The 15,197-nt window shown below is 49.3% G+C and overlaps 1 protein-coding gene across 4 annotated transcripts; it reads left to right on the forward strand.

Annotated features, from left to right (window-relative positions):
• The first annotated feature begins 8,949 nt into the window (after nt 1–8,949).
• On the forward strand, nt 8,950–14,957 carry SOCS2 (suppressor of cytokine signaling 2). 4 transcript variants are annotated; one of them, XM_014841247.3, is made up of 3 exons: nt 8,950–9,991; nt 11,428–11,782; nt 13,469–14,957. In XM_014841247.3, exons 2-3 carry the CDS (start codon nt 11,644–11,646, stop codon nt 13,924–13,926), a joined length of 597 nt encoding a protein of 198 aa, XP_014696733.1. In that variant the 5' UTR covers nt 8,950–9,991; nt 11,428–11,643; the 3' UTR covers nt 13,927–14,957. The 4 variants fall into 4 exon arrangements, with proteins under 4 accessions (XP_014696733.1, XP_014696735.1, XP_014696737.1 ...); XM_014841249.3 differs by lacking the exon at nt 8,950–9,991 and adding an exon at nt 10,063–10,632; XM_014841251.3 differs by lacking the exon at nt 8,950–9,991 and adding an exon at nt 10,852–10,970.
• Nucleotides 14,958–15,197: the final 240 nt, after the last annotated feature.

Here is a 15,197-nt window from a genome sequence, read left to right on the forward strand (position 1 = left end):
GGTGAATCCTCCAACTTGGTTATTCTTTTTCAAAAATCATTTCTAAGTCTTTCGCATTTCCAGATAAATTTTAGAATCAGTTTTTCAATTTCTATGACAACAACAACAAAAAGGCTGCTGAGGTTTTGTTTAGAATTGTATTGAATCTGTAGATCCATTTGGGGAGATGACATCTTAACAGTGTTGACTTCTTGCATCCATGATTATGGTCTGTCTCTTCATTTGTTTAGTTCTTCCTTAATTTCTTTCAGCACTTAAAATTTTTTTTCAATGTGCAGGTGTTGCACATATTTGAGTAAATTGATCTCTAAATATTTTATGTTTTTTAATCTATTGTAAATGGCATTTTTAATGTTTTTTCAATTCCCAGTAGTTTGTTGCTAATAAATAGAAAAAGAATTTATTTTTTATATTGACCTGTATCCTGAAACCTGGCTAAACTCACATATTTGTTGTAGTAACTATTTGTATTTTTGATTCCTTAGAATTTTCTATGTATGATTATACTGTTTGCAATTAAAGACATTCTTACTTCTTTCTTTACAATCTATACACTTTTACTTATTTTCTTGTCTTATTACACTGGCTAGGACCTCCAATACAATGGTGAAAAGAAGTTGTAAAAGTGGACATTCTTGCTGTGTTCCCAGCCTTAGCGAGAAAGCATTCAATCTTTTACCATTAAAAATGATGTTAGCTGTTGGTTTTTTGTAGATAAGATTTGTCAGATCAAGGAAGTCTCCTTCTATTCCTAGTTTGCTGAAATGGTTTTTTGAAGAAGATTAGCCCTGAGCTAACATCCATGCCCATCTTCCTCTACTTTATATGTGGGACACCTGCCACAGCATGGCTTGACAAGCGGTACGTAGGTCCACACCCAGGATCTGAACTGATGAACCACAGGCCACTGAAGCAGAATGTGCAAACCTAATCGCTATGCCACCGGGCTGGCCCCTGCTGAAATTTTTTTATGATGGATGTTGAATTTTATAAATGGTCTTTTTTACATGTATTGAGATAATTATATGATTTTACTATTTTAGTCTGTTGAGATTGTGAATTTTACCGATTGCTTTTGAATGTTGAACCAAGCTTGCCTTCCTGGGTGTTTCGTGACTGTGCTCATGAGAGGTGTCAGTCTATAGTGAGTGGGCTTTGGTAGCTGCTGTTTTATTCTTTATGTGAGATGTTGGCATATTATAACGGTCTTCTGATTTCCCAGTTGCTATCAGAGATATTTGTTTATTCATACCGTCTTTATTTATTGTGCCATCTTTATTATGCCGTCTTTATTTCTATCCATTTAATGGCTAGAATGAACAGATTCCAACACATTTAATCTGGTTGACAATGGACATGCGGCAGGGAAACTTGGTTGTGGCAGAGTGGAAGGGCATTATAGGCCTTGGGCTAAAAATATTATGTTGTGAGAGACAAGGATTTGCCTGATGACTTTGTCAGAAAAATTCGCCTCTTTTAAGTATTGGTTTTAAAAATGGGCAGGAAAAAAAAAAGGAATTTGCAATAAAAATCTCCTTCCCAGTAAGCTTTGGAAAATCCAAAGGAAAAATGGCAGGACTTACCAGCATGATGTTCACAGAGTTATTTCTAAATAGTTTGGTTTTTTTTTTTTGTATTTTATAAGAAACAAGACTTTAGTGTTTATTTTAGAATTGTTGGCACATACTGAAATGTAGCTATTTCTTATTGGGAGTATTTTAAAACAAAACAGAAAGAAGCCAACTTTCTCCCTCAATTCTTTATCCCTGGTCTATGTTTAAATATGGTAAATAACCTTTGAAAATGTTATAGCCACATTTGTTTGAATAGCACTTTCAGTTATTTGAATGACCTATTTTAAAAGCAACTTACCCTCCAAGATACTTTTCCACTTAAATTTTTTTGTTGTTCGTACTAAACCTTAGACTGTTTTCCTAAGGTCAGTTTGTTACAAGTACAAACGTCACCTAATCTACTTTGGCTTAATTTACTTACATGTAAAGCAGGTATTTTTTTCTACTATCATCAAAGGGTTGTTATAAGAATAAAACCAGGTATACACTTTAGTATATTGGTGAAGACAAATTAAAACCATGATATAGAGGCCGGCCCGGTGCGCAGCAAAGTGCGCATGTTCTGTTTCGTTGGCCTGGGCTTCACTGGTTCAGATCCCGGGTGGGGACATGGCACCACTTGGCAAGCCATGCTGTGGTAGGCATGTATAAAGTAGAGGAAGATGGGCACAGATGTTAGCTCAGAGCCAGTCTTCCTCAGCAACAAAGAGGAGGATTGCCGGCAGATGTTAGCTCAGGGCTAATCTTCCTCAAAGAAAACACAAACCATCTTATAGAGGAAACTGAGGATATTATCTTGCTTTCCTTTATGGTAGGGCATGACCACTATAATTTTAACATGCTAGGAGAGCAGGAAAGGCCTGTGCATGCGATCAGCTGATTTCCAGGTGGATGTATATGAAGGTTATCCTTTGGCTTGAGGAGGTGGCTACTGTTTGTACTGTTTACAGCTTGCCTCTTGTAGCTCTGCCACATGCCTTTGGTTAAAGTTAGTTTCACCCATGCTTGCCAATCTCCAGGTTGGTTCACTGGGTGCAGCTGCTTCTCAGAATTCCATGGACTAAGCCAGGAGTGGTGTTTGTTATTTACTAATAGGAATTTCTTCTCCCTGTTCTGCTTACCACATCATCACACCAGGCCTTGACCTTTGTGAACTTCTCTGGAAAATCAAATATACCTAGAAGCTGCCCAGGCTTAGGTCTAATAACAGCATCAGCTGCTCTTTGGGAGGTCGTGGAATAGAGCTTGGAAGGTGATTTGAATGAGAAAACATAGCAGCTTATCAAGTCCAAATTTTCCACCAGAAAACAAGGATCCAGAGAAGTTAAGGGGATCGATCAAGGTCCCCTCTTCTGTGAAGCCTTTCTGGACTCTCCAAGGTACTTCCCAGCTGCTTGCAAAACCACTCTGAGCATTCCCCCACGACTTTTTACCCTTTGTTAGAAGGATTTGCTGGACTAGACCCAGACCTCCTTAAGAGTGGGCTGAATTACATTTGTCCCCAAGGCCTGGAACATTTTAAGTACTCATGAACGTTTGGTGAGTGGGTGAATCTCTCACATGCTGTGTACTAGTACCATAGTCGTGAGGTCAGGGCTCTTGGAGATAAAGGAGAAACTCCAAGAGAGCCAAGCTCCTCTTGGTAGCAGACCAGAGCCTGAAGGCTAAGCCGGAGATTACACTGAGAAGCACATCTAAGCAAGGGAGGAAGAAAGAGGTGAAGGGATCCAGGCCAGAAGAAAGGTAATAAAAGTGTTTTGGTTTCCTCACTTGTAAATGCACTTGACTGATTGATTCATTCATTCAATAACTTTACATTGGGTATCTTCTATGGGCCAGGAGCTGCTTGTAGTGCTGGGGACACAGTAGTGAATACAGCAAAGCCCCTCCTTATATTCCAGTGGGAGAGAGACATTAAACAAATGACAAATGAAAAACCATTATAATGTCAGGTAGTGGTAAGTACTGGGATGAAAAATAAAGCTGGGGAAAGAAATAGTCACTGACAAGAAAGGGAAGACCTCTCTGAGCAAAGACCTGAACAAAGTGAGGGAGTGATGCCATGAGAATATTGGGGAAAGAGCATTTCAGAGAGATCAACACGTTCAAAGGCCCTGGGGCAGGTTGGTGTGTTTGAGAAACAAGGAGTCCAGAAGGTTAGAGTATTGTGAGGGAGGAGAAAGGAGATAAAGAAAATTATTTTGCATGAGTGAAATGGTGTCCTTTCCAGCATAAAGTCTTATGGTTGACGGTCCTCTGACTAGATAGACGGATTCCAATAAACAGAGTCCCCTACAATGCTGAGGGCAGACCTTTCGCTGTCAGGAGTGCTTAAATAGAGACCATCCACTCTCTAGGACAAGGGTTCTCACCTGAGGTCAACAGGCCCCTGGGAATTCATGGTCAGGCTTCTGGTTGTCAGTTAATCCTGTGCCTCCAGAACTTTCTTCTGCAGAGAAAGTCTTCGATGGAGCCTACATGCAAATGCCTGCCTGGCCAGGTAGGAATGCAGAAGAATGGAGTAGGTCAGGTGTGAAAGCCCAGCCACACTTTGTGTGCCTATTAAACACAGAGCAATATGCTTCCCTTCCACAGAGAAATAAGTTCTTTCCCCTTTGTCTTGAAATATTCAGTCTCTTGAGTCTATCCTCCATTATCCTGCTGCAGGTAGAGACTTGGGGCTTGAGAAATACTTCTCCACCATAAGAAAAATCAGCAATGCAAGGATGATGACAAACGGCAAGCGATGTTCCATGCTGGGCAGACCACAGGCTATGGCGAGGACTGTAGTGAATGGGAGGGCATGTGCCTTGCAAAGGGGGCAGCCACCACGCTGCTTCAGCCCATCATTGCCTTGAGGGGATGGCACCCAGTGTGGACGGATCTTATGGTTGGTTAAGAGAAAGCAGAACTCGGGATCTCTTTGGTCTGAAATCTCTGGATTTTAAATTTGGCTCACTCTTTTTTTTTTTTTTTTTTTTTTTAGAATCCTGGCACATCAACCATAACACTCTGAAGGGCAAATATGGCCCATAGGCAGCTGGTTTGGGAACTCTGGTCTATAGATTTTACTAGAATTTCTGAGAGACCTGTGACTTAACATTGACAACCACTGTCCTAGAACATGATTCCCCTTCACTTCTGTGAGTGGAAAGACCAAGGGCATAGCCATCTACCATGTTTCTGGGTCCCAGGAGACTAGGGGAAAGCCATCTGCCTAGCTTCTCCCTCCCCCATCCCTGACCCAGAGCACTGAAGCCAGCAGCATCCGCTCCTCTTCCTCTGTCCACTAGTGAGTGTCCTCCATTATGAGGATGGAGCAAGACCATTGTAAAAAGGAATTGGTACTGAGGAGCACCAGATGAAAAGTAAGAGATGCTCGTTAAAATAGAAGTAACTTTATTCCTCATCTTCTCAATTCCCCATTCCACTCCCTCCATAGATCCTTCCATTTCCAACCCACTACACCCCATGAGAGTGTCTCTGATTGCAAGTTACAGAAATCCAAATCAAACCAGTTGGGAAAAAATTAACTCGTTCACCCCTATATCTGAGAAGCCCAAGGGTAGTGCAGCTTCAGGCAGGTTGGATTCAAGTGCTCAAGAATCTCTTGGTCACACTCCAACCTGCGTTCTGCTTTCTTCTCCGTTTCCTTTGTTCTTTGACAGTCTCTTTCCAAGTGGTGGAAAAGTTGGCTTATGTGGTCATGCCTGCTCATCATCTCAAAAAGGGAGGGATTATTTCTCTTGCAGCATTTACATCAAATCCTAAAAAATCACATCTGCTTGGGTTGTGATACTGGACAAAGCTCTGTGTCCAGGGGCATGGGGTACTCCTATTTGCTATCCTGGGTCAGATGCTCTCCAGAAAGTGGGTCTCAGAATCACAGGGAGTCGTGAGGGTGGTGTGTGTGTTTGTGTGTGTGTGATGCTGGCGGTGGTGGTGAGATGACAAATTCTAAAAGGAAGGGATGGTGGCCACTCACAAGGGTACCTTCTGCCCACAGGTGCTTCAGAGACAACAGCCAAGGATCATCCTATAGCTCCCCATCCTCCAAACAAAAAGTAAAAACCTCTCTCTGCCACTCAGCAGAAGCTCGGTGCAGAGCACTCAGCAATTCCAGCCTAAGAACATCTGCATTGCAAGACCAAGAATGCCTGTTTGGCCTTGGCACATGGAGGGTATTTGCAAACCTTCGCAATTCCTCAATGCAGGGAGCAGAAGAAGCCCTCCAGCTCTGTGAAAATCACTCTCGCTTCCCCCCTCAAGTAGAATGACAGTTCATGACTGCAGCCATGCACCTACCCCACTGAACAGGACCGGCATAGTCCTGAAAATCTAGGGACAAGGGAATCACTTGTTTACCCTATAAGTGCAAAGCTAAAGGGGAACTCCAGAGAATCAAGTACAAGTTCTCAGGTAGTCCCGAGAGGGTGACCGCTGAGTTTCATATAGGCAAATATAAGGTAATCTTACCCAGAGGGGCAAAAGTCCGAACTCACTGAGAGTAAAACGATGACAGCAGAAATAACAGCTAATCTTATTTGCTGAGTGCCAAAGCACTTTTTATAGATTATCTCATTTAATTCTCACAACTGCCCTATAAGGTAAGTTCTATCATCATATCCATAATTTGCCAGTGATCGCATATGCGGTAGGCAGTGGCTGAGTGAGGATTCACGCCTGGGCAGTTTAACTTGGAAACCATGCTGCTGAAGCATCCATCCATCCATGCGTCCATCCACCCAACAATTATGTGGAATCCCTACTACCTTCCAGATGCTAAGATACAGCTGTGAACAATGCAAATACAAATACACGTCTTCATGAAGCTCACCTTCTAGTTGGGGAGAGAGACGGGAAGCCAGATCAAGAAATAAAACAAACTAGGTTAGAGAGTGGTCAGTGTTAAGGAGAAAACTAGAGTAGGGACGAGAGATAAGTGTGTGCCTTGGGGGTCAATTCTGATTAGGGTGATCAGGCAAAGTCTCATTAAGAAGGTGACACTGAATAAAGATCTGAGGAAGTGAGGGAGCAAACCATGCAGATATCTGAAGCAAGAGCATGGTAGGTAGAGGAGACAGCATAGACAAAGGCCCTGAGGAAGGAGCATGGGTGGCACGTTCTAGAAATAGCAAGGAGTCCAACATGACTTGAGCAGATGGATCAAGGAACAGAGCAGGAGGAGATGAGATCGGAGTGGTAAGCAGGACCGGATCTTGTAGGGGCTTGAGGGTGGCTTTTAGGATTTTGTCTTTTACTCTGGTGCGGTGCAGCCATTTGGGTTGGAGCGGGGAGGGACATGAAATGACTTACTGTCACAGGATCACTCTCGCTGCTCTGTGAGGGGTCTGTAAGGGGATGCCAAGAAGGGGGCTGCAGCAGAAGGCAGCAGAGATGGGGAGGCTCGGACTGGGGGGTGGAGATGTGGCAAGTGCTTCAGTTCTGGGTTTACTGTGAAACCAAAGGACTGGCTGACAGGTGGGACGTGGGGTGTGTGAGAAAGAGCAGTCAGGGACGACTCTAAGGCTTTTGGCCCGAGCAACCAAAGACAGGAATTGACATTTTCAGAGATGGGGAAGAATGAGGGAGGAATGACTTTTGCTTTTGTGTTTGTTTTAAAGGGGGGTTGTTTGAAGGGATTGTCAGGTCTCAGTTTGGCACATATTAAACTGCAGATGCCTATCAGACATCTGAAAGGTGATGGTGAGTGGCAGGTCTGGAGTTCAGGGGAGACGTCCATCAGGACAGGAGTTATAAGCTCTACAAACTACACTCTACTCACTTAGAGTCAGTGAAGACACTGACCCACATGTGATTTTTGGAAAATGATGACTGTACCAAAAATACTGAAACAGTATTAAGGAAAATCAAATTTAAAAATTCACCCATATCCTGCCACCCTAAAAATAGCACCTTTCATTTCTTCACCTTCACTTGTTTTTGCCCACGTGCATTTGTCATTTTATAATGCTGTAATCATAGCATAGCTACAACTTCATATTCTACTGTTTTCACTTAACATGATCCCATAAACATTTCCCTAAGAAGTTCCTATATGTGTTGCTTGGGATTAAAAGGCCAACAAAATGCTGGGCATTGCTGAGAAACATTTTAGAAACAAAAGTTGAAAATCCTACTTTGGTACAAACTTGGTGCCCCTACAGCTGGCATTGCGCTTATTGTAAGCTTTGTGGACAATGGCTCTCTCTGGAGGTGACTTTGAGCTGGGACCTGAATGATGAGAGCTGGCCACGCACCCAATCTGGGGAACGGCATTCTGGGAAGAGAGAATAGCATGTGCAAAGACCCTTAGGAGGCAACAGGAAAGCACATTAAGAAAGGTTGCTGGCAGATTCATTTCAACTGACAATTCAATAGAAATTGTTTATTTTATCTTTGTAAAAATTTTAAAGTATCTTTTAAACTACTGAAAAGTGGGTACACCTTTCCTCTAGGATTCTCTACTGATGAAGGAGAAGCCGTATGAAATACTCTTAAAGGTTTGGGACCTCAGACTACACGCAAGCTCTACATGGAATTTGACTCTTCGTTCACCCCAGTCCCTCACCCAGAACCAGAGTCCAGTCACTTAACTGTAGAGAAAAGGCTGAGGGTCCAAAGACGGTAAACGACTCGTGCAAAATTATTCAGCTTCTTTATAAAGGGTTTTAACTAGGGTTCAATTAGTTCTGCCCTCCACATCAAAGACGGTCTAAAATATAAAAGTAATTCTGTGCACACGACTTCATCGTTGACAAAGCCCTTTGTTAGCTGGGAAATGCGCCCCCACCCCCGGCTCACCTGCCTATTAATTGCATAGTTTCTTGCTCAAAGGCATGAAAATTGAGAAAACCATTCATCCCTGACTCCCTCAGTCTGAGCCTGAAGGCTGGGAGCTGGTTTACGCTTCCTGCTAGAGCCGGTAGGGGGGGCACCCGGCAAGGTTTGTGAGCCGCGCCTCCCCGACGCCCCCTCCTTCCTCGCCCAACCTCCCCATAGACGCCGCTTCAGCTAAAAGTGGCCATTGACCTTTCAAGCTTATGAGCAGTGATGCAATCGAATAGTATGTCAAAGAAAAATGGTTATCGAAATTTTGGATCCGGTTTTTCCATGAGTGTTGATGGTTTTTAAAAAGTAGGTCACATTTCAAGGAGGTCACATTTCGGGGGGCGGGCATGCAGGCAAGTTCCAACGGTGGCCAGGTGGCCTCCAACCGGGTGGGAGGAGGTGAGGGTCCCGGGCAGGGGAGAAGTGACCGGATCTTTCCGAATTCCCAGTCCCTGGGCGCCAGGCCTGCGGGAATGCGCAGAGACCAGCGCTCTCCCGACTCAGGCACCGAGGCCCGCCGCCCAGCACTTCAGCGCGCCCCTCTGCAGGCGGCGCAGGTGAACGGGGCGGGCCTCCGGGCGGCGGGAGAGAGACGGTGCAGCGGAGAGGAGGACGAGGAGGGGAGGAGTCCGGCTGGGCCGGTGCGGGAGACAGCCAGCAGGACCGCCCGCGGGAGGGGACTGAGAGCGGCCAGCGCCGCTTAAGGAGGCGCCGCTCTCCACCCGCTGGCTGCCTCCTAGGACCTGGGCCGAGGGCACAGCCTCCAGCCTGCTCTCTGCGGCTCTCGGGCGTGGGCACGGGGGCGGGAAAGGGGCCTCCCCCACCCCAGTAATGTGCCTTAAGACAGGAGGGGCCGTTTCCGAAAACCTCTGGTCTCTCCTGTACCTGGCTCACAAAAAGGGCGGCCTGGAGGGTCGCCGAGAGGCGCAGAGGGGATGGGAAAGACAAACCCCCGGGGCGGGCCGAGGGACGAGGATGTCTGTTACTCGCTCGACGCCGGCTAGCACGGGTAGGGGGCAGGCTTCGGCCGCCGAAACCGGATGGTGGTAGCCGGTGGCTTCTCCGGCGTCTTCCAGCACTCCCGGCTGTGGGGTCAGAGGACAGCGGATTCCAGAGCAGCCGCATCGCCCTAACCCGCACCGGAGCGCTCCGAGCCCGCCTCCCCCGAAGCCTGCGCATTAGCGCCCGAGCCTCTTTAAAGCAGTAGCGGGGGCCGCGGTCACGTGAGGCGGATTCCTGGAAAGTTCCTGGAAAGCGGCCTCCGCAGCAGCCGGGCGGGGCGCAGGGCGAGCGCAGACGGGGGAGGGAGGAGGGGAGCGAGGGAGGCGCGTCGGGCTGGGTAGTCGCGCGCGCACGCCGCTCCAGGGACAGACGTTTAACTCTTGCCAAGTCTCGCTGCCGCCGCCGCCCCGCCGCCGCGGCTCGCGGGCCTTGGACTTCCCTTGAAGCATGAGCCTCCTCGCCCGCCGCCACCGGCGCTGCGCGGGCCGCGGACAGTGCGCGCCGGGGCCCCGGGCGCACAGCCTCAGGATCCCCTGCGCCCGCAGCCCGGGCGCCGGAGGAGCTCGGGCCGAGGCTGGCGGCAGGTACCGATCTGGGGAGCCCGAAGGCTCCGCCCGGAGGAGGGTCGTTGGGGAGGGCACCGGGGCGCGGCCGCGAGCACCCGGCAGCCTGGCTTCCGCAGTTTGGAGCCGCCTGGGGGGGGGGGGGGAGAGTCCGAGCCGCGGCTCTGTCCCGCGGCCGGGCGCTACTGCCTGCTTTTTCCGCTTTCTTCTCGGCGTCGGGGAGTCTCCGGAGTGGCTGTTTTCCCCCCCTAAACTGCCATCCAAATTAATAATCCTAATAACCTGATCTCCCGCTCCTCCCCACCCGCCTGCCTCCCGCCCTAGCGCCTTCCTCCTCCCTCTCTGCTTCCCACCTCCTTGGTCGCAGCCAGAGGGAAACCTAGCAGCTGCCCGGGGCGGGGGTTGTCCGAGCCCGGAGGGGTTGTCGGAGCCCCGGGGTTCTAGGCGATGATCCCCGGGGCTTTTGTTTGCCCTCTGCTCAGAGAACTCCGGCCGCCACCGCAGAGCGCAGGGCTCGTCGCATCCCCAGGCATTTCGTTCCAAATTAAAACTCAGTAGGGGAAACTCGGGTAGACTTGGGCCTCTCCCGGGCCCCTCCCGGCTCCCCCGCCCCATGTCCACTGGGGAGGCTGCCTGGTGTGGAGGCGGCGGCCGAGGCCGAGGTAAGGGCTCGGCGTTCGTCGTCTTGCACGTCCCGAGGCGCTCGCCGCCGCCTGCTCGGCCCTGGCTGCGTCTCTGAGCCCCCGCGAGGGCTGCGCGCTCCGGCCGATTCCTCGACAGCGCCCGCGGCGGGAACAGCAGCGGCAGCCGCCCGGCCCCGGGAGCGACCGCCGCGGCGCGGGACGGCGCCTCCCACCCCTCCCAGAGCGGGCACCGGGAGGCGGGGGGAGGGGAGCGAGGCAGCCTCCGGGCCGGGGATGGGGTTGCTGGCGCACCTCGGCGCCGCGGGCTGGCGGCTCTGGCCCCCGGAGCCCCGCGGCGCTACAGGGCGGGGAACCGGGTGTGTGCTGGGTGGTTCTCCCGGGCCCCCGGGGCTGTGCGGGGTGTGAGATAGCATCGCCCATTTGGGGATCTTTTCTTGAAAATTTTTTCTACTCTTAGTTGACTAGGGCCTATTTACCACCCTACCCGCAGGTGACTCTTTGCCCTTCTAGTCTGCGATTTCAGCAAGCAGCCCTGGGCGGGAAGACACCCTGTTCCCCACCCTCATCCTGTCCCCTCCCTCCCCCCCCCCCCCAACCCCCCGCGCCAACTCTTGCGTCTTGGATCCATGCTCTCTCTTTATCCTCCTTTCTCTAGAGCTGGGCCAGGGCGGTAACTGGATGCTTGGGGTTAAATGGTGCGGGAGCATCGATGCGGAGGAGTCCCCGGGATTTTCCACGTCTGTGTCTTCCCACCCACGCCCCAGCCGTAGGGGTCCGGTTCGAACTGACCCAACCTACACTTTCTCTTTGCAGGCAAACTGTGGGTGACCGCGCCTGCGGGGGACTTTGCCATCCGTCGTTCAGGACCTGGGGAGGAAGAGCCAGCCGCTCCCCATCCCCTCCCCCACCATTTCGGATACCCCCCAGGGACGCGTTTTTGGGTTCCCACTGACTTCCAGGAAGGACGCGTGCCCCTCTTTGACTCCAGCTCGGGCGGCCACCTGTCTTTGCCGCGGTGACCTTTCTCCCATGACCCTGCGGTGCCTCGAGCCCTCCGGGAATGGCGCGGAAGGGACACGGAGCCAGTGGGGGACCGCAGGGTCGGCGGAGGAGCCGTCCCCGGAGGCGGCGCGTCTGGCGAAGGCCCTGCGGGAGCTCAGTCAAACAGGTAGGGAGCGGACCGGCCACGAGGCGTGCGGGAGGGGGCGCCTCCCCAAAGACGCGGCTGGGGGCTGTGCTGGCGGGGAGCGCAGTTGGGAAGTGGGGCCGAGGAGGGAAGCAAAGAATGGGATAGAAAGACGTCCTCTCGCTTCCCTTCCCCGCCTCAGGGCGGGGGACCGCGGAGAGGATGCCCGCGCGGCCCTGGATCCTTGGAGTGCAAAAGGAAAGTGGTTCTCGAGGGACTCAGGGGCCTGGGGGAGAGCAAAGCCGAGAAGGGCTCCTTGGAAACAACCTCTTAGGGCACTGGAGCGTTTTCTATTTTCCGCGGCTGCTCGAGAATCGGCGCTCGGGCTCGAACGCGAGTCGGAGAAAGTGCCCGGCGCCTCCCTTTCCGCGGGGTGCGCGGGCGGCTAGTGGGCGCTGCGCTGCTCGCAGCTTCAGCTGCATCCGGCTGCCGGGCGGAGCAGCCGCTGCAGCCCGGGATCTGGGCGGCCAAGTCCAGGGACCGCCAGATTGCCGCGCGGGCGGCCGCCGCAGCCGGGAGGCGCGCGGCCTGCAGGGGCGGCGCGCCCGGGAGGGTAGTGCTGGTTTCAAGCGCGGTCCTGCGCTTTGCGCAGCTCGCTGTCGTCTCTCGGCATCTGAAAGAAGAAAAGATTGGGGGAAAAAAAATTCTGGCCGACCATGCAAGCTTTCAAAACCTGCCCCAAAAGCTTTCGTTTGGGGCAAAGTTGAAGTTTTGGTAGGACTAGGAAGAGGGGAAAGTCCCTCACTTGCGGTTCCGGCCTTTCCGTGCCGGCCACGGGCTTTCCTTCGGCGGGAGGAACCCGCAGGTTGCAGGTATCCCACCAGTTTGGGGGCCGCAGCGGGGAGAGGTGTGGGCACATTGTTCAAACTTCTTAAATGCAGAATGTCTTTAAGTAGTTTTTGCAAACGGGATGGGTCCAGGAGATGGTGCAGGCAGATCGAATCTGGGGACCGACGGTTGTCATGGGGTTTGGATTCCAGCAGAGTCCGAAAGAGTTTAGGGGAAGACTGGAACCTTGAAGTAGTAATTATCAACTGGGGTTTCCCTCCTTTCTCGATGACTGATAAGGCAGTTGTAATCACAGCAGCAAACGGAAGCTATTGTTCTAGAACTTTTAAACAAGCAAATAGCCGTGCTTTGAACAGAGAGATGCGGCCATTAGCAGATTTGGGGAGAGTGGGGGTGAGGACCGAGCACCCAAAACGTTGCTTCTGTTTTTACCCTATTGGAATTACTAGAGTTGGGTTATCCAGTTTTTTAAGGGCATGGCTTTTATTTCTAACTTCTGATTAGTTGTTTCTAATTTGTTTTAAATCTTTGATTTCACTCAAATAGTGCTAGAAGCATCCTGCGCTGTCAGCCCGTTTGTCATATTGCAAATATCCCTTTGTTTGGTTGGGAGGAAATCTTAAAGAAGGTTTAAAGAAGAGCTACAGAAAGTTAGTTTGTAAAAAAGAAAACTGGCTCACAGTTTGTGTTCCTAAAATAAAACGGACCCACATTTTCATTAAATTTCTACCGAAAGAATTTTGGTAGCCTCTGGTAAACTTTGATTCACACACTTCTTAGAGCTAGAAAAATTGTTGCCAAGTACTTGCCCTATTTTAAGAATTCTTTATAATAACTATTTTATCCTCTTTTCTTTTTCTTTTTGAACAAAAACCCCAGGTTGGTACTGGGGAAGTATGACTGTTAATGAAGCCAAAGAGAAATTAAAAGAGGCACCAGAAGGAACTTTCTTGATTAGAGATAGTTCGCATTCAGACTACCTACTAACAATCTCTGTTAAAACGTCCGCTGGACCGACTAACCTGCGAATCGAATACCAAGATGGGAAGTTCAGATTGGACTCTATCATATGTGTCAAGTCCAAGCTTAAACAGTTTGACAGTGTGGTTCATCTGATCGACTACTACGTTCAGATGTGCAAGGATAAGCGAACGGGCCCAGAAGCCCCCCGGAACGGCACTGTTCACCTTTATCTGACCAAACCGCTCTACACGTCCGCGCCGCCTCTGCAGCATCTCTGCAGACTCACCATTAACAAATGCACCGGTACCATCTGGGGACTGCCTTTACCAACAAGACTAAAAGATTACTTGGAAGAATATAAATTCCAGGTATAAGCGTTTCTCTTTCTCTAAACATGCCTCATATAGAGTATCTCCGAATGCAGCTATTGTAAAAGAGAACCAAAACTTGAGCGACTGCTCTGGATACCTCCACGGAATCCTGAGAACAGCTGAAGTCAATCTAATTTAAACGTGTGTGTCCAGGTAGCCAGGTATTTAAAGTTCCCCCGAATATTTTCACCCAAGTGAGGCTTCCCTTCCTAAGGCAGGCCAAGACCCGTTGATCCTTTTGAGTTAAACATAAAATGTCCCCAGGAGAGGCTGAAGGAACATTCGATCGGGATGCCTTGTCTTTTGGAAGTTCCTTTCTTTGAGGGCGAAGGTCCGAGTGCTGGTAATAGAGAAAGAACTGCCACCTAGGAGTCCTGAAGAAGTGAAGGACCCACACTGACACGGGCTTGACGTCAATGTCATACGCCTGGTGATCAGAGTCTGTTTTAGGACATTTTGTATTTTGCATTCTGATATACCTAGGAGTCTTGTTAAACAGATATGCTTCTGAGTATTTATCCTTCATTTTATGCAATTAACCAAATCAACCAAAAAAAAAAAGTGACCACGAAATCCTGTATTTGTCTTTTTACTACAGGTATGAACTCTCTCCTGCGAATGAGTACTGTAGTAATCCATTCTAAGGGAGCCTTATTTCAGAAATATTTCAAACTGGTGCAAATGGAAAAGACTTTGTCTTTTCCTTTAAGGCTAAAGACAAGAATGTCACGCTATACAGGTGCCACTCAATCCATGTTAATAAAACCGTGTAGATAGAGACCTTTTACCCTTTGAAGTAGTTCTGTCCCAACCTGTGGCCATTGATTTTTTGGAAATGGCTTTAGAAAGTTCCAGGTTGTCCTGGGATTGTCTAACCATGGACATCAGCAGTTGTCTCCCTTCTACCGTGTAGAATACTTTGACTTAATTTTCTTCCAGATATAGGGGGATACCTGCCTGTTTTTCAAGTGTTTATTTACTGCTGTTACTATTTGATTAGAATGTATTAAATAAAAAAAACTTGACTTTTACAAGTTGCTCTTATGACTTTGAATCGTAGAGAACACGCACTTTCGTGGTAATAGAGGGTTGCCATAAAAACTTGTGTCAAATGAAAGAAGCCAAATATTCAGTGAGAGGGAAAACATTACTTGCCCTTCTTAAAGTTTGGGGCTGCGTTTGCCCTTTGCGTTTTGGAAAGCATGGTTTAGAAACTGCAAGAATTGCCGTCTTTTACAAGTTGAACGGGCGTAACACGAATGCCCTTTATCTTT

Source organism: Equus asinus, chromosome 4, assembly GCF_041296235.1.
Source record: "Equus asinus isolate D_3611 breed Donkey chromosome 4, EquAss-T2T_v2, whole genome shotgun sequence".
NCBI classification, from domain to species: Eukaryota; Metazoa; Chordata; class Mammalia; order Perissodactyla; family Equidae; genus Equus; species Equus asinus.

What these genes read in the sequence shown, in the direction of transcription:
- SOCS2 (XM_014841247.3), top strand. Translation starts at nt 11,644, where the DNA reads ATGACCCTGCGGTGCCTCGAGCCCTCCGGGAATGGCGCGGAAGGGACA. An exon ending in GCGGGAGCTCAGTCAAACAG is followed by an intron (nt 11,783 to 13,468) that starts GTAGGGAGCGGA and finishes CAAAAACCCCAG; the next exon opens with GTTGGTACTGGGGAAGTATG.